The sequence below is a fragment of the Talpa occidentalis genome, unplaced genomic scaffold (assembly GCF_014898055.3).
Source record: "Talpa occidentalis isolate TD23 unplaced genomic scaffold, MPIMG_talOcc4v2.1 talOcc4.10, whole genome shotgun sequence".
In the NCBI taxonomy this organism is placed as follows: Eukaryota; Metazoa; Chordata; class Mammalia; order Eulipotyphla; family Talpidae; genus Talpa; species Talpa occidentalis.
The window spans coordinates 70,067,972-70,090,567 of NW_023600993.1; the positions used below are offsets into that span (position 1 = coordinate 70,067,972).

Sequence of the window (22,596 nt, forward strand, 5' to 3'; positions counted from 1 at the left end):
ATTAAAGCAGTATCTGGCATAAGTAGAGAAAATCCATAAGACTGTTCTAGTTTTCATATTCCTTTAATACTTCAATAGAACCACAATTTACCAAATAACAAAAGGCTTAAGGCAATTATGGCTTATGTGGTTATAGAAAATCTGTATTTGGAGAAAGAGAGAATCACAATTCTTTTCTACCAAATGATACGTTTCTAATAAGAAAAAGCACTTCCAGCACTTCTCAAAGTTTACTGTGCATAAAAATCAGTTGGAATGCTAGTTCACAACACAGATTCCTGGGCAAATGTAGATTCAGAAAGTTTGGGTCAGAGCCTGAGATTTGGCATGTTAGTAAATTTTTGGTTGATGCTGATGCTGCTAATGGAGACACTTGAGTAGAACAAGTAACTGATGAAATACAAAACTCTCCTTGAGCTCAGACATATAACACTGAGGAGAGAAGCCATGAGCCAAAAAAAAAAGAGCAAAATGCCATGGTCCATCATGACCTGGTACAGCTGCCAGTCACCTCAAGTGGAACTGCCAGTTATCCCTGGATGGCCTTCAATGACATCAGAGACAAAGAAAGCCTTGTATGGCCTCACTTCCTACAAGTCAAGTGTGAGTTCCACATTTGCAAGGAGTGTGTGTTCAGAACTTCACCACACAGGGAACTCTGGCAAGATGGTGGCAGAGTGAGGATGTCAGACTCACCCCTTCTAGATACAACAAAAATGCTATAAAACAAAGTCAAAAAGATCCTGACAGAAAAACCAAAAACTGCAGTATACAAAAGGAGCATCATTTCTAAGGGGGTAGGAAAAAAACACATCACATAAACTTTGTTTAGAGTGATAATTGTGCAGTACCCTAGTGGCTGTTGTGCTATGACTTGGGCACATACCAAACATACCAACACCAGGTCCTTAAGACCCAGCTCGTATTGGATAAGGGGGTGCATGAGCAGAAACCCAGGACTGAGAAAGAGCTGTTAGAGAGCTGCAGTGACATGGAAACAGAGCAAGGGCTACTGACTTGAGACTGACACTTTTAACACAGAAAAACTGTGGCCTGAATAGGGTTAGAGCATCTGGACTTTCCTACAAAAAGGTAATCATTTGAAGCCCAGGCTGAGCTATCCTAAACACCTGCTACCGCCACAAAGGAATGCTTGTACAAACTAGAGCTCGAGCACCTACCCAACAGCAGGAGGTGACAGCCCAGGAACAGATACTGCACTGAGGAGGAAAAGAGAACAAATCCTAGCCTGTGACATATATCAACCTGTAATCCACAGCTACAACTAGTGCTTGAAAATAGCCTAGAGTACAAATAGACACTGAGACAAAGAAGTTGGCCTGGAGGAGGAGAACACTGTGTATACCCACCACACAACTCTGGCACTCACAGCACAACGGAAGTACAAATTCTTGAGTCTAATGAAGGTAGCCCTTTGGTACACATAAGAGGACTAGGGTAGTGGGCACCAAAGGACTAATTTCATATTGATATATATTGCCCCTCACCAGTACCAAGTCCCAACTCTCTAGCCAGTGTAAAGACAACAGCTGAAGAGCTACCCTTATTTGGCCTCCCTGGTGGCGCAAGGGGTTAAGCACCCCACTATGAAGCAATCCGCAGATTCTGCAGCACGAGTTTGATACCCAGCCAGCCAGGGAGAAACCCACATGGTGAGTCAGACCTCCCCTGTCTCGCCCGCTGCTCCCCTCAGCAGTGTATTTCAGTCAGTCTGCCTGTTCTCTTCCCTGCTCTGTCTCTGGTGGATCCTCTCACCCCTCCCCCCACATCTGTGGCCTGTACCCCAGCTCTTGTATGCATAAACAAGTCTTAAAAAAATTAGAATATATTTTCCATAAAAGTAATACATGTTCATAATAAAAAACAGAGGGGTGTGAGAGAGAACTAGTTGAATTACGTAATGAAGCCACTGAGAATGAGGCCACAACTACAGCCAGACCCATGACCCATCACTAGATCCTGTGTCTTCTGCATGATTTCCATCTCCAGGTGCATTTATTCATAAAGAGACTCTCAAGTCACCAATGCACTCTACTTAAGAATGCAGAGTGTAAAATACATTTTAATAAAATTTCTACTTGAATAATGATAAAATTTAAAACCTTGGTATATATAAAATTAACTACATTTTCAATTATAAATTTTATGTTTTAAAAGACTCAAACAGGCAAACAACACAATTTAAAAAAGAGCAAAAGATTGAGGGGCATCTGAGGAACAGACACGGCATCAAAAAAGATATACAGATGGCAAATAAGCATATGAAAAGATTATCAACACTGTAGGTCATTAGGGAATTGCAAACTAATACGAGATACTGCTACACACGTATTAAAATGGCAAAAATTTGAAACACTGAAAACACCAAATGTAGGTTCTCTGATGGTAAAATGTTCTGATTCTGGTGTTGGATGTTAACTGTGAAAGTCTATGAGGAGTGGGGGGTGGGGGGATGGGAAAGTGGTATGTAGGAACCTTCTGCATTTTTTTACTCAATTTTGCTGAGAAATAAAAAATAAAGTTTTTTAAACAGAACCAATAAACATAAAGAAAAAGTAAGTTGGTATCCACATAACCCAATCTCTGGGTCTTACTACCTAGAGGCATAAGGTTCATAAAATGCTCTGTGCCTTTCTAGAACTTCTATACATATGCAAGATAAAAACTAGATCTTTGTGATCAGTCCTTTATTATTAGTGTTGGGTGCAAAAATTTTCTCCCAGTCGGTGGGGTTTCTCTTTGTTTTGGTTATTGTCTCTTTTGCTGTGCAGAAGCTCTTTAATTTGATGTAGTCCCAGGTGTTGATCTTTGCCTTCACTATCACTGCTTTGGGTGATGTGTCTGTAAAGATGTCTTTGATGTGCATATCATGTAGTGTTTCGCCTATATTTCCTTCTATGTATTTTATGGTTTCAGGTCTTATGTCTTGTTCTTCAATCCATTTGAGTTGGTTTTTGTGTATGGTGTGAGGTAGTAGTCAAGCTTCATTCTTTTGCATGTAGCGACCCAGTTTTCCCAGCACCATTTATTGAACAAACTTTCTTTGCTCCAGTGCATATTCTTTGCTCCTTTGTCAAAGATTAGTTGACCATAAATCTGTGGGTTTATTTCTGGGTTTTCTATTCAGTTCCATTGGTCCATGTATCTGTTCTGGTTCCAATATCATGCAGTTTTGATTATTATGGCTTTGTAGTATAGTTTGAAATCTGGGAGAGTGATGCCTCCATTCCCTTCTTTTTTTTTTCAGGAGGGTTTTGGCTATTTGGGGGTTTTGGTGGCTCCATATGAATTTCATCAATATTTTTTCTATTTCTTTGAAGAATGACATTTAAATTTTAATTGGAATAGCAATGAATCTGTAAATTGCTTTTGGTAGGATGGCCATTTTGATAATTTTAATTCTTCCGATCCATGAGCAAGGGATGTCTTTCCATTTCTTTGTGTCTACAACTATTTCTTTTAACAGTGTTTTATAGTTTTCTTTGTATAGGTCCTTTATTTCTTTTGTTAGGTTTATTCTCAAGTATTTGGTAAAAATATACAAAGAAGTGATGAGACTCAACAAAAACAAAGAAAATAATCCTGTCAAAAAATGGGCAGAAGAGCTAAAAAGAAACTTCTCTGAAGAGGAAATACAAATGGCCACCAGGCATATGAAAAAATGTTCAACATCACTTGCAATCAGGGAAATGCAAATCAAAACTACAATGAGATACCAACTCACACCAGTGAGAATGGCACATATTAAAAAAACTAGCAACAACAAATGTTGGCAAGGATGTGGAGAGAAAGGAACTCTCCTGCACTGCTGGTGGGAGTGCAAACTGGTCCAACCACTATTGAAAGCTGTGTGGAGATTCCTCAACCTACTAAAGATAGAGCTTCCATATGATCCAGCAATTCCACTCCTAGGTATTTATCCAAAGGACACAGAAACATTAATTCCAAGGAGCACCTGCACCCCTATATTTATAGCAGCACAATTTACAATAGCTAAGCTTTGGAAACAACCCAAATGCCCAAAAATAGATGACTGGATCAAGAAGATGTGGTACATATACACCATGGAATACTACTCAGCATTCAAAAAAGATAAACACATGCAATTTGCAGCAACATGGATGGAGCTGGAAGGGATCATGCTCAGCGAAATAAGCCAGAAAGAAAAAGGAAAAATACCGGATGGTCTCACTCATCACAGGAATCTAGAAAACCTAAATATGGACCAGAAAAAAGAATAACTATAAGAAAGAAAGAAATCAAAATCAACAAGCAACTATGAACCAGAGACACTCTTTGTGGGGGTGGGGAGGAAGGAGGGATTGGGGTCAAAATCGGGATGCAAATGTATGGGGAATATAAAAAGAAAAAAAAAAGAAAAAAAACCCTAGATCTTATGGCCCCATCGTATCCTCTGCTCCTTTCTTCCTTTTTATAACTCAATCAACAAATTTCTGACTAAGGACACACTTGACTTCCTAGCAACATATCTCCCAGTTTTTCTTGCAACTAGGTGGGGCCACAACCAACTTCAATAGAAGTCCTGTAAGTTCCATAAGAGGCACGTGCTGGGCCTCCCCTGGTGGCGCAGAGGTTGAGCGCTGGGCTACGAAGCTGCCCGCAGCCTCTTCAGCGCTACAGCCAGCGAGGGTCCCACATGGCTCGCAGACCTCTCCTGCCGCCTGCTGCTCCCCTCAGCAGTGTGTTCCATCAGTCTGTCTGTTCTGTTGCCCGCTCTGGCTCTGGTGAATTCTCTCACCCTCCCGCACTTCTGACTGTACTCAGTGCTTGTATGAATAAATAAATAAATCTTAAAAAAAAAAAAGAGGCAAGTGCTTCCCCTCCATTTCACCGTGGGCTGAAACGTGGGCTGAGCTGGCAGTGGGTCTAGAAGTTTTGAATGCCATAGACCTCTGTGACAATCTGGTGATACCAGGGACTCTTTCTCAGACTAATGTTTTTAAATGTCTAAAACAGAAAACAAATTATACTGAAATATAGGTATCAAAATGTAAAAAATAAATTGTGTGATAAGGTAATGCATTAAGTAGCAAGTTCTGGTGGAGAATAAAATAACTACTGAAATTTTAAATTAGCATAAATATAGAAATTTTGAGAGATGTGCAACAACCACACTGTGAAATATTATATGAATATACACATGAAATATGAAATGGAAGCATCCATGATTTCTGCTGATTACAAAGTCATGATTTTTGCTAAATTTCTGAGACTTACTGCCTTCATTCACAATGGAAGGGCACACTAAATTTCAATTAAAGTTTAGTAAAACAGTCATTTTTCTTCCCACTTGAATTCACAAACCCCCATGACTCTGTAGACATTAGGTAAATGTCCTTACTCTATGGGATAGAGGAATTATAAGAGAAGAAATCTGGGTCCTGGGACAACCTGCTCATGTCTACAATGTGATAGAAGCAGAACTATTTGGCTTAATACAGTGCTTTTGGTTCTCTCTGTTACAACAGCTTAACCCAAGTGCTAACTGATACATGTCTATACCTTTAAAAAAATCAAATGGGGGCCTCCCTGGTGGCGCAAGGGGTTAAGACGCAACCTATGAAGCTGTCCGCAGCCTCTGCAGCACGAGTTTGATTCCCCAGCAGGGAGCAACCCACATGGCGCAGCAGACCTCTCCTGACTCCCCCGCTGCTCCCCTCAGCAGTGTACTTCCATCAATCTGCCTTTTCTGTTCCCCACTCTGTCTCCGGTGAATCCTCTCACCCCCCAACACCTCTGGCCTGTACCCCAGCGCTTGTATGCATAAATAAATAAATCTTTTTGAAAAATCAAATGGACTTACACTGAAAATACAGCCTAGAGTATCAATATGTGCGATGGTAATGAGTTGGCTCTGGAAGCTAAATGCTTTCGTTTTAATTCCAGCTCTGCCCCTTCCTACTGTGTGGACTTTGGACTAGTTACTTAACCTGTCTGCATTAAGTAAGCTGTAAAATGAATAATGGTACTTCACTAAAAGGTACTGAGTACTGATACATAGAAAGTGACTTCTTTTTTTTTCTTTTTTTAAGATTTATTTATTTATTTATACAAGCACTGGGTACAGTCAAAGCGTGAGAAGGTGAGAGAATTCACCAGAGCCAGAGCAGAGAGCAGAACAGGCAGACTGATGAAACATACTGCTGAGGGGAACAGCGGGCACAGGCAGGAGAGGTATGTGCGCCATGTGGGACCCTCACCCAGTGGCCGGGGATCGAACTGGCGCGGCAGAGGCTGCAGGCAGCCTTGCAGCGCAGCGCTCAACTGCTGCGCCACCTGGGAGGCCCTAGAAAGTGACTTCTTAATCATTACAGAGCTTGGAATACTATAAACTGTCCATAAATGTAAGCTAGCATTACTGTTATTGTTTGGATCCTTATTTTTTCTCCCTAGCCTTATATATCATTTCATACAGGATAAATAGATCTGTCTTCGATTTTCAAAATCTGCATAGCAATGTACTGAATGAATGCCAAAATTCATTTATCAGTCTCCATTATAAAGTAATTATTTAGAACATTTCTCAAAGTTTCACTTAAAAGGCTAATTTACCAATTAGAGAGAAAGCTCTCTGACACTATTTTACCAACCCCTTTGTCATTTTGCAGCAACTTTAGTAACTTTATATAATATATAACTTTTATATATATAACTTTATATATTTATAAAATAAAATGTACACATTTTAAATGTACAGTTTGGTGAGCCCCATAACATCTTGTTAGAATAAAACTAGGCATATAAGACAGCATGAAAAAGTTGAATTATAGAAAATGCAAGATATTCATATTATAAGAGATTTATACTGTTCACTTTCTATTGATTGAAATAATCGTGTCCTGGGCCTCCCCTGGTGGCGCAGTGGTTGAGCGCTGGGCTGCGAGGCTGCCCACAGCCTCTGCAGCACTGGTTCGATCCCCGGCCGCCGGCGAGGGTCCCACATGGCGCGCAGACCTCTCCTGCCACGCCCGCTGCTCCCCTCAGTAGTGTATTTCGGTCCTTCTGCCTGTTCTTCTCCCCGCTCTGACAGATCTTCTTCAGAAATTTAGGTCATATTTGAATGATATTTTAGATACCGATGTGTTTTTTAGCCTAACGTTACATTCTGAGAATTTTCCAATCATTAAAGTTTTTAAATGAATGTAAACATACTTATAGATATCTTCATATAGGTACTATAAAGTGTTTAAACATTCTCTTCCTGCTAGACATTTAAAGTATTTCAAATTCTTTAGTGCTCACATATAATTTTTTTTAAAAGATTTGTTTTTATTTATACAAGAACTGGGGTACAGGTCAGAGGCACGGTGAGAGAACTCACCAGAGACAGAGGGGGAGCAGAACAGGCAGACGAACCAAAGACACTGCTGAGGGGAGCAGCGGGCGTGGCAGGAGAGGTCTGCCGCGCCATGTGGGTTTCTCTCTGGCTGGCCAGGAATCAAACCCACGCTGCAGAGACTGCAGACAGCTTCACAGTGTAGTGCTCAACCCGCTGTGCCACATGGGAAGTCCTCACATATAAATCTTTGTTTGCATCTCTGAAACAAGTTTCTTAAGACATTTCTTGGAGTGAAATGAAAGGATTAAAAGATATGAACTACTTTAACATTCTGATCAAATTGTCCTTGAAATTGAAATTGTAGATCAGTTCACATTCTGACTTATATTTCATTAGAATTAAATGCTTCTATAATTTAATTCTTGCCAATTGACCAAAAATGGTGCCTCATTTTTTTTTTACTTTAATTTACCAATAAATTGGAATATTTTAAAATATCTATTGATTTTTTTCTTTTCTTTATATACAGTCAAGCCATTTTCTTGGTTAGTTTTTCTAGATAGCAAATGTTTTTCTTGTTGGATTATTAAAGTAGTTTTTATATTAAATATACCAACCATGTGTCTGCCATATTTGTTAAAAATACTCTTCTGTGCATAGCATTTTAATTAAATTAGTATGCTCTGAAAATTTTATATAGTAAAATAAATCTTGGGTTTTTTCTTCCACATTCTTAAAAGAATTTCCCCATCCTTTATATGATGATAAAGATCAATCTTCATTCGTACTCCTTGTCTACAACTCAATGTTCTTCCTCTAAACTGGGTCAATCTCCCACTGATATATATTCATACTAGCACACACCCATCACTGGTACTCCCACCACAGTGGCAATTCTGGCAGAGCATATATAAGCTTTGAAAGGGCAGGGACCATGTCTTTATGTTGTTCAGTACTGTATTCCCAGAACCTAGAACTGAATCTAGCATGGTAGATACACTTTCTAATTTTTTATGTTTTCAATATTTATAACTCTTCTATCACCTGGGAATTTATTTTATTATAGAATATAAAGTTTACATCTTTATTTTATCCCACTATTTATAGAATAGCCCTTTCCTTCTCTACCTGTGGGGCACAAACTTTATCACCTATGCATGTCTGCAACTTTACACAAGAAACACACACTAAATTCTCCCTATAGTGGGGTCAGTGGTGGAACTCAAATGTTACATTATTCCACCTACTGAGTTTGTCAACATGGGGTTGTCCTGATTATTGTCTTGATTATTATTATTATTATTATTATTTAACTTACTTAAAATAGTAAAGAGTCCCTTGTTCCTTTCTCTCTCTTTCTCTCTTTCTCCCCCTCTCTATCTTTTTCTTTAAATTATAGGTATTATCTTTTGGTTAAATGTGTGTCTGCTTACTTGAGCAATCCAGCCCGATGGAAGACATAGAGATCATGCTCAAGGGTGCAGTTGTTGAAAGGGACCATCTTCACGAAGTTCTGGATGAGGACAAACTCAGGTGTCAGATGGGGCAGAGAAATGATGCAGAAGTCCTTCTCCTAACATGATTGGAGATCAGGGTACAGGGAAAGAGAATCAAAAATTATTTACCAATTTAACCCCTGCAGTTAAACACTAAATAAATTAGAGAAAAATGTGCAAAGCAGAGGATATTCAAGTTAAACCTTCTGTAATTTGCAAAATAATAATACAAAATTCAAAGGGATAAGCAACTTCAAGAATATATCTGCAAGCCTGACTGAAACCTAAGTAAATGAATATTATCAACAATCAACAAACCTAAGTAAATGAATATTATCAACAGCATTGCTATTTTGTGGAAGCAGATTTTTAAACTAAAGACATATGTACTTGTAAATTCATTTGTATCTAGGAGTAAATGATGCAACATGGTGTCATAGCAAAGGCCCTCCTGAGCTTACTGAAAGATACTGAGCCAGCCGGCATCCACTCCTCTGTGGAACTAGAGGCTAAAGCTCTATGTCTGTATATTTTGTCATCACACGATTCCATTTGCGTGGACACGTCCAAGGATGTGTTGAACATGGGCAGTGGGTTTAGTTAGCAGACACAGGAGTTTCCTGGTGTCCATGACAGTGGAAGTAGTCACATCTGGCCACTGAACATTCTGAATGTGACCAGTTTGACTGAGAAACAGAATGTTCAATTTTATTTCATTGCGATTGGTTTAAAATTAAAAATTGATACCCAGTTCAGTTATTGGAAAAGCTTTATGTATGTTAAGCAGAACTTGTCTATGTGCATCTACATACTCAATTGTAAATTATATAAACTTGAAATGCACATCAAGTATTTCTGATGAACACAGAGTGCTCATGTTGAAATGTGACATAAGTGTGAAGGACACTCAGTTTCAAAAACTGGGGAGAAGAATGTAAAATATCTCAATAATTTTTCATATTCACGGTATGTTGAAATGATTGTAATTCAGACATTGAGTTAGGTAAAATGTTTTAGTAAAATCGATTTCACATTTCCTGTTTTGCTCTTTTTTAACGTGGCCTCTAGCAAATTCAGAGTTATTTATACAGCTCGATAGGACGTCTATGGGACAGTGCTGCTCTGGCCCGACTGTGCTCCACACAGTCCACTTGACCCTCTGCCAGGCGCCTGCAGAAGCAGCCTGCTCTTCCCAGAGCTAATTTGTCCCTGTGGGATCTTGCCTCCTTCTGAACCCAGTGAAGGCATTACTTGTGCTAATCGAAAACCCTGGGGACATTTGTGCAACCCAAAGGAGTGAATCATTGTTTGACCTTATCTTCTTTCTTTCTAGAAAAATAACACCGCTCCTTTTGGGGAACTTTAGAGTCAAGTTGTTGAAATAATCCAGCTGAAAATAAGGATTGGGTGCCAGGACTCAGCCGTCCTCCTCTGGGAAAAGACTCTAATGAGCGCTTCAATTTGGATTTGCAGGATGAAGTAATGAAGGTATTTTGTTCCTGTCTCCCATATCCTGAGATAAAATAGAATTAACAAGTAAACATGTCTTTTACCTTTTTTAAGCCAGCATTGTTTTTGTAATGCTGAAGATCTGCCTTTCCATGACTTCAAAATAGGAATAAATTAAATTTAGTGAAATGAATTCGGGGCATCTTTGCTGAAAGAGCCTTTGTAAATTCTACCTTCAGGGTTATCCTACATTGCTTTATAAACTTTGAAATGCCTTAAAATAAATTTTAAAAATTATGATGGAGAACATTATTGCAAGGCTTTATTATATTAACAAAATGAGGAAATAGAATCTGTGATCACATTCAGGCAACATAATTAAACCATATTTATTTTTGCCTCAGTATGAAGAGTATCAAGGAAAACTAAAATGATAGCTACTTTGCTTGTAATTAGTCAACTGAAGAAGTACAGTTGTTGACTTAACTGATGAAGCCATGGAAAAAATCTTTATTAAAAAAACACCATGTTCCTCAATTGCCTTCCTTCTCCACTTTTTTCTCTTTAATAAAATTATAAGAGATTGGTTAGAACCTCTACCCCTTGACAACAATAAAACAAAATATGAAAGAACAGGGACAGATTGCCCTGAAATGGAGTGGATTTTTTGCACTTGGATGTCTGCATTGGCCCCATTCACAGTGGGCTGAGCCACTCCTCATGTCAAGCAATGCCAACCAGAAAATTAACCGTAAGTTCCTGTAACAAAGTGATATACATGGAAAGGGGAGGTTCTAGTTCCCTACCTCAACCAAGGAAGAGTGGAGCTGAGCAGGGAAGGGAAGCTAGAGATAAAGAGAAGGAAGGAAGGAAGGAGATTGTGAAGGTCTTGAGGAGGCACAGGGAGCAAAAAGACATGTGAAGAAGCTTGCAGACTTTTCTGCCTGGGACATGGGGGACATGGAGGGAAACACTTCAAAGAGACAGAAATGTGGGCGAGACACCTGTGGGGAAGCTCACAATCTTATTCTTTACCTTGACTTGTATTTTGACTTTTGCTCCTATAGTCCCACACTTGCCTGGCCCCTTGTACCCCTTTCCTATGGTTCCCTAGCAAATGGTGTCCTAGACTTGTGGCAAGATTTTGGGCCTCAGCAATCCTGCTTTGGGCCAGCACTGTTTGGCTGGGCATTTACCCATGAGGGGATGGGTAACTTTGGGAGCTTCATGGGGAAGCTATTTTAATTATATTCTTTTTCTTCTCTCTATTGCACACTAATTGTATTAAAGTTCCTTTTATTGAAGGTCTTATGCACAAGACTATGTTTTTTCTTTATGTGTTTGTTCGCAGAACCCATTTAGAGCGTTCAGGTTTAGGGGTTCTGGGATGCCTCTCACCCTGCCCTGTAACATTCCCACTTTCTTACCCTCAGAGAAGAAAAATGATGGCTGAAGGATTTTTTGAGCCAATACAAACTAGAAAGTCATATAACAGTCTCATTCACTTTAGTGTACTGCCTGATATTTTCATTCAGGCATTTCATTTCAATGTTTGACAATGCCACCTATTGTCATTCTATTAATGATTTAGTTCCAATAAAACACTGGTAAAGCTATCTCTAAAAGAAAGGATGAATTGAAAGAAAAAATAGTAAAAGTGGTATGGCTGAAGAGTCACTGAAAAGAATAATATTTTATTTCAAGATAGGCTATTTGACCTTATTTTCAGAACACAGAGCAGTTCAAACCTCAACAATTCATAGCATTTTAAATGTTTGGAAAATGACTGGCATTTTACTCTTCTGTAACTGTTGGAGCTAATAAAACCAATTACATTACTCAAAATTCAGCATGTACTTACAGGAAAAAGACTGAAAACAAAATTCATGAAGTCCAGCGACCTGTAAACAAGACAATAAGCATTTTCATTAGGCTGGAAGAAAATGCAGCATTGATGTATATTTAAAGAGATTTATGGGTCTCTCTCCCTTAGGCAGCAATTAGCTAACCAAAGATCAGAATTTGTGTCTAACTGAACATTATTCAGTTGCAGAAGTCATAACCTTCATACATCAGGAATAAAATATTTTTCTAGATCTGAAGGCACTTTGTAACAATCAACACATTTTGCACATTCAAAAAGGAAGTTGGTCATTCTATAATGATCTCTCTTTTTGGGGAAGATCTGTAGGAGACTTACACATTTTAAGCTAATCTTATCTTTTCTCTTTTATATGCAAAAGACTTTCTGACCAGCTGTGGATGTATACTCATCAGTAAACAACAATAGGTCATTGAATTTGTGTTTGTAAATTGAAAGATGACATAGTAAGCACAAATATATCTGAGTGCACATGGGGAAAATAAATAGGAACAACAAATCTTGACCTTTTAGATGTCTACATTGTAAGTAGAATAATTAATAATAATAATTAATAATAATTAATAATTAAAAACAATAATTAATAATAATTTAACTCCCAATATTTCTAAAGGAATGAAAAATAAGAAGTAAAAAGTAAGATATGATTCTAAGAAGGGCTGGAGAGATTGAGGATATGTTTTATTTTTTTTTTTTTAAACTTTTTTTTTTTAAAGATTTATTTATTTATTTATACAAGCACTGGGTATAGTCAGAAGTGCGGAAGGGTGAGAGAATTCGCCAGAACCAGAGCGGGGAGCAGAGCAGGCAGAGTGACGAAATACACTGCTGAGGGGAGCAGTGGGCGGCAGGAGAGGTCTGTGCGCCATGTGGGACCCTCGCTGACCGCAGGGGATCAGGGGATCGAACCAGCGCTGCAGAGGCTGCGGGCAGCTCCGCAACCCAGAGCTCAACCACTGCACCACAGGGGATGCCCGGGGGGCGGGGGGGGGGGGATATGTTTTAAATACATCCTCTAACAAGGCAATGTCTGGCAGTGTTCTTGTTAATCTGAACGATATTCCAGAAACTTCTATAACAGTGTTATAGCCATAGAAAGGGGAGATTCCAGGTTCCCTGCCCCACCTAAGGAAGGATGGAGCTGAGCAGTGAGAAAATAGGAAAGCATAGGAGAAGATGTGAAGATGTGGAGGAGGCACATGGAGCAGAGAGACATGTGAAGAAGCAGCTTGCTTCTCAGTCTTGGACTTGTACCAGGGACTTGGGGGACATGGAAGGAGATACTTGAAAGAGGTGAGGGTGAGAGACCAGGGGGGAGGCTGACAATGGCAATCTTTATCTTGACTTATATTTTGATTTTGCTCTTTTCCTCCTAGACTTGCATGACCCTTTCTACCCCTTCCCAATGGGCCCCCACCAGAAGATGCATTAGCCTATAGCAAGGCTTTGGCCTCATTGCCCACTTTGGAACAACCCTATTTAGCATTTACCCATGACAGTATGGGTAACTTGGATGTTTAATTGGAAACTATTTAACTGTATTCTTTTTCTTCTATTGCACACTAACTGTATTAAAGTTCTTTCCTATTGAAGGTTTTATGCACTAAGAGTATGTTTGTCTTTATGGGGAGGATGGCACAGCATGCAGGTTTGGGGGTCCTGAGGTGCCCCTCCTTCTGCCCACTAACACTTACAGTCTATAAAAGGGGTCAATCTCTTCTTATTCAGGATGATTATTCTATAGACAAAATGGTGGAGCAGGTGGGTGTCCTAAAGGAGATGTGGGATCTAGGCATTGAGAGACAGAGTCCACATCCAGATTGTGGGAGGCAGCACAAGTGGGCATTTGGGAGGGACAGGAAGAGGAATAATTGAGTTGTCAGGCGGGTACCTAGGCTTCTCCTTCCCAGCACCGTGTTCCTCTGTCAGCATCTGCCCTGGATTATTATTTGTATCTCATGAACGCCCTTCTCAGATTATGTTTATGGGAGGCTCCACCCCCCAGATTTGGAGTTGGGGATCATGATGAAAGCAACAGAGCTGAGCCCAAACCAGACTGTCCTCTTGGCTCTCGTGTCCATAGGTTGAGAACACTGTTCTGAGAATAGGGCCACCAGCAGGGAGCCAGGGATGGGAGGTAGAGAGACAAATGTGGTTTTTCATTTGGTTACCTAAGGACTGGGTGAAACCACTGCTCTTGTCCTTAGTTTTTCCATCTCCCCCTGCCCCACCATCCTTTATATTCCCTTGACCCTTCTTCTCTTCTACCTCCGTTCAACCTCATTTATTAATGCACACTAGTTTCTTAAAATACTTTACTTTGCTGAATCATCCACTACATAAATGTTGAATATTTGTTCTTGTTCTGACTTGCTTTAACTACACACAATTCCTTCAAACTCCTTTCATTTTACACTGGCTGCATTTCATCATTTCTTATGGCTGGATAGTATTCCATAGTGTAGACACATATTCCTGATCCAATCTTCCACTGACAGGAATTTAGGCAACTTCCATCCCAGCTATGGTAACTAGCGCTGCAATAGACGTTGTAGAGCATGTAGATTTTTAAATTGATGGCTTCATGTCGTTTGGATAGAAGTCCACAAGTGGGGTTGATGGATACAGTATTTCCATTTTTAGATTTTTAAAAGTAAATCCTAATTGCTTTCCACAATGACTGCGCCAGTTTACATTCCGACCAATGGTGTAATAGGGTTCCTCATTTTCCAAATCCTCTCCGGCACTTGCTTTGGGGATCTCATTTATATGTGTCCTTCTCATGAGTGTAAAATATTTCACAGTGGTGAAATATCTTTCTTATTAAAAACAGTGACGAACATTTTCCCATATATCTATTGGCCCTCTGGATTGTCTCTTTGGTGAACAGTCTGTTCAGATCTACTGGGCATTTATTCATTAGGTTGTTTGCTTTTTTGTTGTGGAAATATATATATTATGTATCTTGGACATTAACTCCTTGTTGGTTGTGCTGTGTAAATATTTTCTTCCATTCAGTAGAATGTTTTTAAAATCTACTTATATTTTCTTTTGCTGTGTTTTTAAAAGCTTTTTAATTTGAGATAGTCCCAATAGTTTATTTATGCTTTTATTTCCCTTGCTTGGGTAGACAAAAACATTTTTTATCATTGGTATTATGGAATATATCACCGATGTTTTCTTCTATGTATATTATTGTTGCAGGTCAAGAATGCATTTGGAATTGATTTTTGCACATGAATTTAGAGAATGATTCATTCTTTTACTTGTGGCCTTTCAGTTTTGCCAGCACCATTTATTAAAGAATCACTATTTCCTCCATAGTAAGCTCATGACTGCTTTATCATAAATTAAATATTGATAGGTATGTGGGTTTCAATTCTGGGCTTTTTATTCTGTTCCATTATCCATGTGTCTATTTTAATGCTAAGTATCATATTGTTTTAATGACTGTTGCCTTATAGTTTAGTTTAAAATCAGGTAGCATGATGCCTCCATTTCTTTCCCTTTTTATTAGGATTGCTTTTGCTATTTGAGGACTTTCACAGTTCCATATAAATTCCAATATTTTTTGTTCAATTTCTTTGACAAATATTGTTGGCATATTAATGGATATTGCATTAAATTTATATACCACTTTAGGTTGAATAGTCATTTTAGTTACAACGATTCTCCTCCTTATGAATATGGACTGCCTTTCCATCTCCTTATGTCACTATCTAAATCCTTCAATAATGTCTTGGAGTTCTCAGTGTATAGGTCCTTCACCTCCCTGATTAGGTTAATTCTGCAGTATCTGATTCTTTTTAAAGTGATGGCGCGTGGAATTATTGTCTTAGTTTCTCTTTCTTTCATTCACTGTTTGTATATAAAACAGCAATGGAGTTTTTGTATGTTGATTTTGTAACCTTTCATTATGTTGTATTCATTTATTGTTTTGAACAACTTTTTGGTGAAGTCAGAATTATATACATATATATATATATATATGAGATATATAATATTATATCATCTGCAAATAATGATTGCTTCACTTCTTTTCCAACTTCGATTTCCTTCACTTCCTGTTATTGTCTGAATGCTCTAGCTAAAATCTTTGATACTAAACAGACAAAGGGCATCATTGTCTTGTTCCTGATCTTATAGGGAAAGCTTTCAGTTTTTCATCAATAAGTATTATATTGGCTGTAAGTCTGTAATACAAAGTTTTTATTATATTGAGGTAGGTTCCTTCTATTTCCATCTTGTTTAGAGTTTTTATCACAAATGGTGATGAATCTTATCAACTGCTTTCTCTGCACTTATCTTGCATCCCTCGTATAGAGCCCACTTGATCTTGATATATAATCCTTGTGATATATTTGATTTGTTAGTATTATGTTGAAGATTTTTACATCAATGTTCATTGGGGATATTGGTCTATAGTTTTCTTTTCTTGTACTATCTTGATTTGGCATTAGGTGATATCATAGTAAAGTTTATTAGGCAATGTTCCTGATTCTTGGGTTTTAGAAATAATTTGAGGAAGATGGGAATAGTTTTTTAAAAGTTCAATAAAATTTGTTTGCAAAGCTGTTTGGCCCCAGGCTTTTGCTTTTGGTGAATTTTTTTTTTCTCTTTCAATTTCCATGTTATTATTGCTTTATTGAATTCCTCTGTTTCTTTCTTTCTTAGCCTTGTTAAACTGTATTGATCTATAAATTTGTCCATTTCTACAAGATTATTGAATTTATTGTCATAAATTATTCATAATAATTTCTTCTGGTCTTTTGGCCTATTTCTATGCCATCTGTAGTAATTATTCCTCTTTCATTTCTGATTCTGTTTATCAATATGTTCTCTCTTCTTTGTAGCCTAGCTACAGGTTTATATATTTTGCTTGCCTTCTCAAAGAACCAACTCTTAGTTTTATTGATCTTCTGTATAGTCTTTTTGATCTCTCATTTATCTATTTCTGCTCATATTTTTATTATTTCCTAGCTTCCTCCACCATGGGTCTTGTTTGTTCCACTTTTTCAGGTGTTTTTTTTTGTGTGTGTGTGTGTGTGTGTAGTATTTTATAGTTTATTACCTTGCTTTTAAATGTATTGCACTTATTGTCCTTCTTAAGACCACTTTTGCTGCATCCCATAGATTCCAATAACTTGTATCCTATTTTCTTAGTCTGTGTATTTTTCAACTGTTTCAATTTACATTTTTCCCAACAGCTAATAAGCAGCATATTTTTAATATCCATATATTTATAGTTTTGCCTGAGTTTTTATATAATTTCTAGCTTTATGTCATTTTTGTCAGAAAGAGTACTTTGTATAATTTCAATCTTTGTAGATTAACAATTGGCTTGTGACCCAACATATGGTCTATTCTTGGAAAAGTTCCATGTGCACTTAAAAAAATATGTATGCGTTAGTTTTAGCGTAGATTGTTCTGTATATATCTAATGAGCCTATTTGGTCTATTTGTTTATTATTTCTCTTTTTATATATTATTGATCTGTCCAAAGTCGTGAGTATTAAAATCCTCTAGTATTATTTTGTTGTTTTTAATATCTTTCTTTAGTTCAGTTAGTAACTGTCTTATGTATCTTGGTGTTCCATTACCTGGTACATATATATGTAGGAATGTTACATTGTTGTATTAGGTTCTTTATGATGATGTAATATCTATCTATATCTCTTATTACTCTTTTTAACTGGAAGTCTGTTTTATCTGTTATAACTGTTCCTGATCTTTTTTTGATCACTATTTTGATGTAGGATTGTCTTCTAGCCTTTAACTCTAACTCTCTGCCTGTCTGTAAGATGGGATTCCTCTGAACAGTGAAGACTGGATACTGATTTGAAATTGATTCATCCAATCTATATCTTTTAACTGGTGAATTCAGGCCATTTACATTTAAGGTAATTATTGACATATGCGCTCTTGTCATTTTGCTGTTTTTTTAGTTTTTCTTTTTTTTTTTTTTTGAAGTCTTGCTTTTATATTTTGCTTAGGTTCCATTTCTACTGTTTTACGTGTTACTTCTATTTATTTTTTTGTTTGAAGAGTCTAGTAAGATGAGCATTTTTATTTTGAGGGCTATTTACATGACCCACTGGACTGTGTAGTCTCACACTTGTTCTGACTGGCGACATTGTTACTCACCTCCATCTCCATGTTATGCAATTTTGGTGTCTGTTACCTCTATACTGTTGTTCTATTTCTTTATAATAACCTTTTTAGTAATTCATTATGTGTGGCTTGGTATTGATAAATTCTTGTAGTTTTGCTTTTTAGTAAAGCATCTCACCTTTTCTCTGTCTTGAATGTTAATCTTGCAGGGCAAGAATTCTAGGTCAGAAATTTTTTTTTTTACTTTGCAATTTGAATTTTTATTTCATAAGATGTCTTGAGGGCAGTTCCCAGTGACTACTATACATAACCTACACTATTGTTTGAAACTATTTCACAGTACTTTTTTCTTATTTATTTAATTTATATATTTTTTCATTTTTCTTCATTTCTGCAGAATGTATGCTTTCTCCTTTCAGGTGTAGTCCCCATAACATTCCCACCACCAATTCGCCAGTGACTCATCGCCACTGTCCCTTGTGTTCTTCTTCCTTCCCGTTTTGATCCCTCTCCCTCACCTTCCTCTGCAGAATGTCTCTGATTTATCGCTGTCTGTTAATTTTTTTATTTGAATACTTTAAATATTTGTTGCTATTCCCTTCTTGCCTATAAGTTTTCCACTGAAAAGATTGCTGTCAGTCTAACTGGTATTCCCTTTAAGGTTACCCTTTTCTCTTGAAGCTTTTAATATTCTATTCTTGTCATTGGATTTCAACAGTTTTATTATAATGTGTCCTGGAGTGTGCCTGTCTGGTATTATTTGGTTTGGAACTCTCTGAACCTTTAAGATGAAGATGTTTGAATCATTTCCCAGATTGAGATGGTTCTCAGCAATCATGTCCTTAAATAAATTTTCCATGTCTTTCATTTTCTCTTTTCCTTCTTAGACCCCATTATATGAATGTCATTTCTCTTTAGATTATCTCAAAGGGTTCTTCCACTGTTTCATTTGTCTATTTTTTTTATATTTTTACATCATTTTTCATTTTTGCACAATGTATGCATTTTCATCTTGTTTACAGTCCCCATACAATTCCCACCCCCCTTATTTTGACCCTAATCCCTCCTCCCTCCCCCCACCTTCTTTTTCTCTTTATTCTACTAGTATATTCTTCAACATTGTGCTTTTAAGCTCATTAATTCTCTCCCATTATTTGCATTTGTCTGCTGTTGAGGTCCTCTGTTGTATATTTAAACTTGATTATAGTATTTTTTAGATCCACTAATTCTGACAATCTCATATTTTCTCGGTCTTTATTCTGCTCCTGTTTTGCGTCATCTTTTTTTTTTTTTCTCTTAATCAGCAAGCACTGTTGTAACTGTTACCTTGAACTCCTCTTCAGACATACTCCACAGTTTTTCTGGATTGAATTTATTTCAGGATTTGTATTATTCTTTTGCTTTAGCATTTGTGATATGTTCTTTGAGAGCTTCATTTTTAGTTTTTATAGATTGTAATAGGTATAAACTTTTTTTTTACTTTCATATTAATGTTTTATTAAAACAACCTAATTTATAATAAATAAAATATATACATAATTCATACATAATATTTAATAAATAAATATAATGAATCATAAGTTATCATTTTAATTGTCTTAAGTATTTGGGAAAATTTTCTAATGAAAGAGGCTACTTTTTTCAATTAAAACAGCAGTGATAATGTCTTTTTTTTTTAATTTTTTAAAATTTTTTTTTTAAATAATAAATTTTATTTTTGTATTCCCCATACAATTGCAACCCCCCCATTCTGATAGGTATAAACTTTAGGGGTGCTACCTTTGTACCTGTTCAGGTAGCCAGAGAACTGGTATTGGCAAGGAGTAGAAAGCAACTGGTCAGTAGGGCACCAAAGGGTTATCCCTAGTGACTGCCAAGGCTTCAAGCTTTCGACTACGTTGTAGGTGCTAGAGTTGTGTGGTGGGGAGCCACAGTGATGCCCTCCTCTAGGGCAATTCCTTGGCCTAAATGTCTTATATAGTCTCATGCCAGCCTCAACATCCAGGCTATATCTGAACACTAGCTATAGTGCTGGGCACAGACTGTAGTTGACACAGGTTCACAAACTGTGAATTATTTTCTTTGCTTTCCCAGTAGAAAATCTTATCCTGGGGTGCTTGCTCCTGTTTTAAGATCCAGGTGATTAACTCTGGTTAGTGATAGTGTAGTTATTGCCTCATTTTTGACCTTGGGTGATGAAATAGGAAGCATTTAGAATATCATACCCTCAGGCTGCAAACAATAGCCTCTTCCATGAGAAAATAAAGGTGATTCAACCTGACTCCGGTTCTGTCAATTCTGGCTCCAGCTGCTCTATATTGGAAGCCTCAGGCTCAAGCCTGTAATCATCACTCTGCACTCCTGTTCCTATAGTTCTCCAATAGTACACACTCAGTACTGGATGCCAACTCTGTTCACTCTGTTATCCAGTGTAGTGCTAGGTTTCAAATTCCCTGGTATGGGTATAAGCCCCTGAGTCAACAACTGTGTGTGTGTAGGTGGGGGGGTGCTCAATATGGCAGCTGCCCCTCCCTCTAATGGTTATAGTGACATGGTATACTCAAACACAGTATAGTTTTTCCTGTTCTTTTCTGCAGTCCCATTGTTCCTGATGTATGCAGTAGTCCGTTTGTCTTTTAGGGGTTACTGGTTTGGTTCTGCTACAATTCATTGTGAATGTAAGATGGAAGAGGGAATAGAAGAGAGGTGTCCACCATCTTGCTGGACTCATTTGTCCTTAATTATATGAACCAATTATTCCACTTTTTTTAGAGTCAGTTTGATTTGGATTTTTGGTTACTAGCAACCAAAAAACTCCAAACAAGAAGCAATCTAAATCCAAAGTCTCCAAAAACTACAAACTTTAGAGAATGGGGAATAGCCTTTTGTATATGTAACTGATAATTTTCCAGATCCCCAACTGATAAATAGGGGAGCAAGACCTGGTTCTTGCTCTGGTTCTGTGGGACTTATCCAAATTTTATGGACTGTTATCTCTGGGAATGAGGTCCAGAAATCTGTGATTTTGAAAAAATTTTCAAGATCAGTAGGATATGTGGCCATGTATGTATATCACTGGCTCTGCAAGAGTAAATACTGGCTACCAAGATCATAAGAATGTCTGACCATAATAGATAACTGGAGATCAGTACTTGCCTTGCTTCATGTCTCTCATCAATACAAAACAGCTGAATACAAAAAGCAGTGGTGTCTCCCTGATAGACGGGGCGAAAGTAGCTGGTCTCCTTAGGCAGCAAGAGGGACGCCAAGCTTATGCTCTTGACATGGCCTGCATCATCCACAGAGGAAACATAACTGAGATTTTCTACATCCTAGAACAAGGAGAAATGAGGAAACAAATGGGAACCTTATTCATTTTTTGCAATTTAATAGGCTAGTGGCAGTATCATCTTTATATTATACTGTTCCTAGGTCAGGCGAGGCTGTCTCATCTGAAACAAATCATCCTAATCCAGGGCAACTTTTAAGAAGATGTTGCTGGTAAGATAGTCAAGACTTATAAAAGGAATGAATAAGTCTTCACACAAACATCAGAAAATGAATGGGGGCCTCCCTGGTGGTGCAGGCAGTTGAGTGCCACACTGCGAAGCTGTCTGCAGCCTCTGCAGTGCAGGTTCAATCCTGGCCAGCCAGTGAAAATCCCACTTGGGACAGCAGACCTCTCCTGTCTCCTGTCTCGCCTGCTGCTCCCCTCAGCAGTGCATTTTGTCAGTCTGCCTGTTCTGTTCCCCGCTCTGTCTCTGGTGAATCCTCTCACCGTCCCGCACATCTGGCCTGTACCCCGGTTTTTGTATAAATAAATAAAACTTTAAAAAAAAAAAGGAAAATGAATGGTATTAGTTGGCTTTGGAGGGAGGATCTATATTATAACTGCATCAATGAATAGAGATTAGAGCACAGTAGTATTATATAATCATTTCATAAGCAAAATACCTCATTCCCTAAAAGCGTTTTTGTCATGATTTTGCACTCCAACATTTTTCATATTAGGAGTACTGAGGCCTGTAGTGGAAAATTAGCACTGAATCCTTTCAGTCTTATTTTGGAGGCATCTAAGAATTTGTTATGGCTAGGAGGAAAATGATTCATTCTGAGTACTTCTTGGCATTCTTTTACATCAAATAACACATGTATACAGTAAAAATTAAAATACTGGCAATAGTCACAAAGAAATCAGGAGTCCTCTTTTCCCCAAAATTCTTCTCTCCTTCTAGCTAGCACTTTCAACTTTCTCATTTCTTTTGGTTTTAACACCATATTTCTGAATATGTGCTTACGCTGCTACTTCTTCTTTCATCAGTTTTGGAAATTCTGAA

General features: G+C 37.8%; 1 protein-coding gene across 4 annotated transcripts in view; it reads right to left on the reverse strand.

Moving 5' to 3' along the window:
• The window catches only part of CFAP61 (cilia and flagella associated protein 61), a 278,265-nt gene that overhangs the window by 183,075 nt on the left and 72,594 nt on the right, over positions 1-22,596 (reverse strand). For all 4 annotated transcript variants that reach the window (XM_054695984.1, XM_054695993.1, XM_037493943.2 and 1 more), the window contains exons 11-13: positions 21,416-21,591; positions 12,128-12,167; positions 8,755-8,894 (exon numbers count right to left, since the gene is read on the reverse strand). In XM_054695984.1, coding sequence (XP_054551959.1) covers positions 8,755-8,894; positions 12,128-12,167; positions 21,416-21,591 — 356 coding nt within the window. The remainder of the gene's footprint in view (positions 1-8,754; positions 8,895-12,127; positions 12,168-21,415; positions 21,592-22,596) is intronic.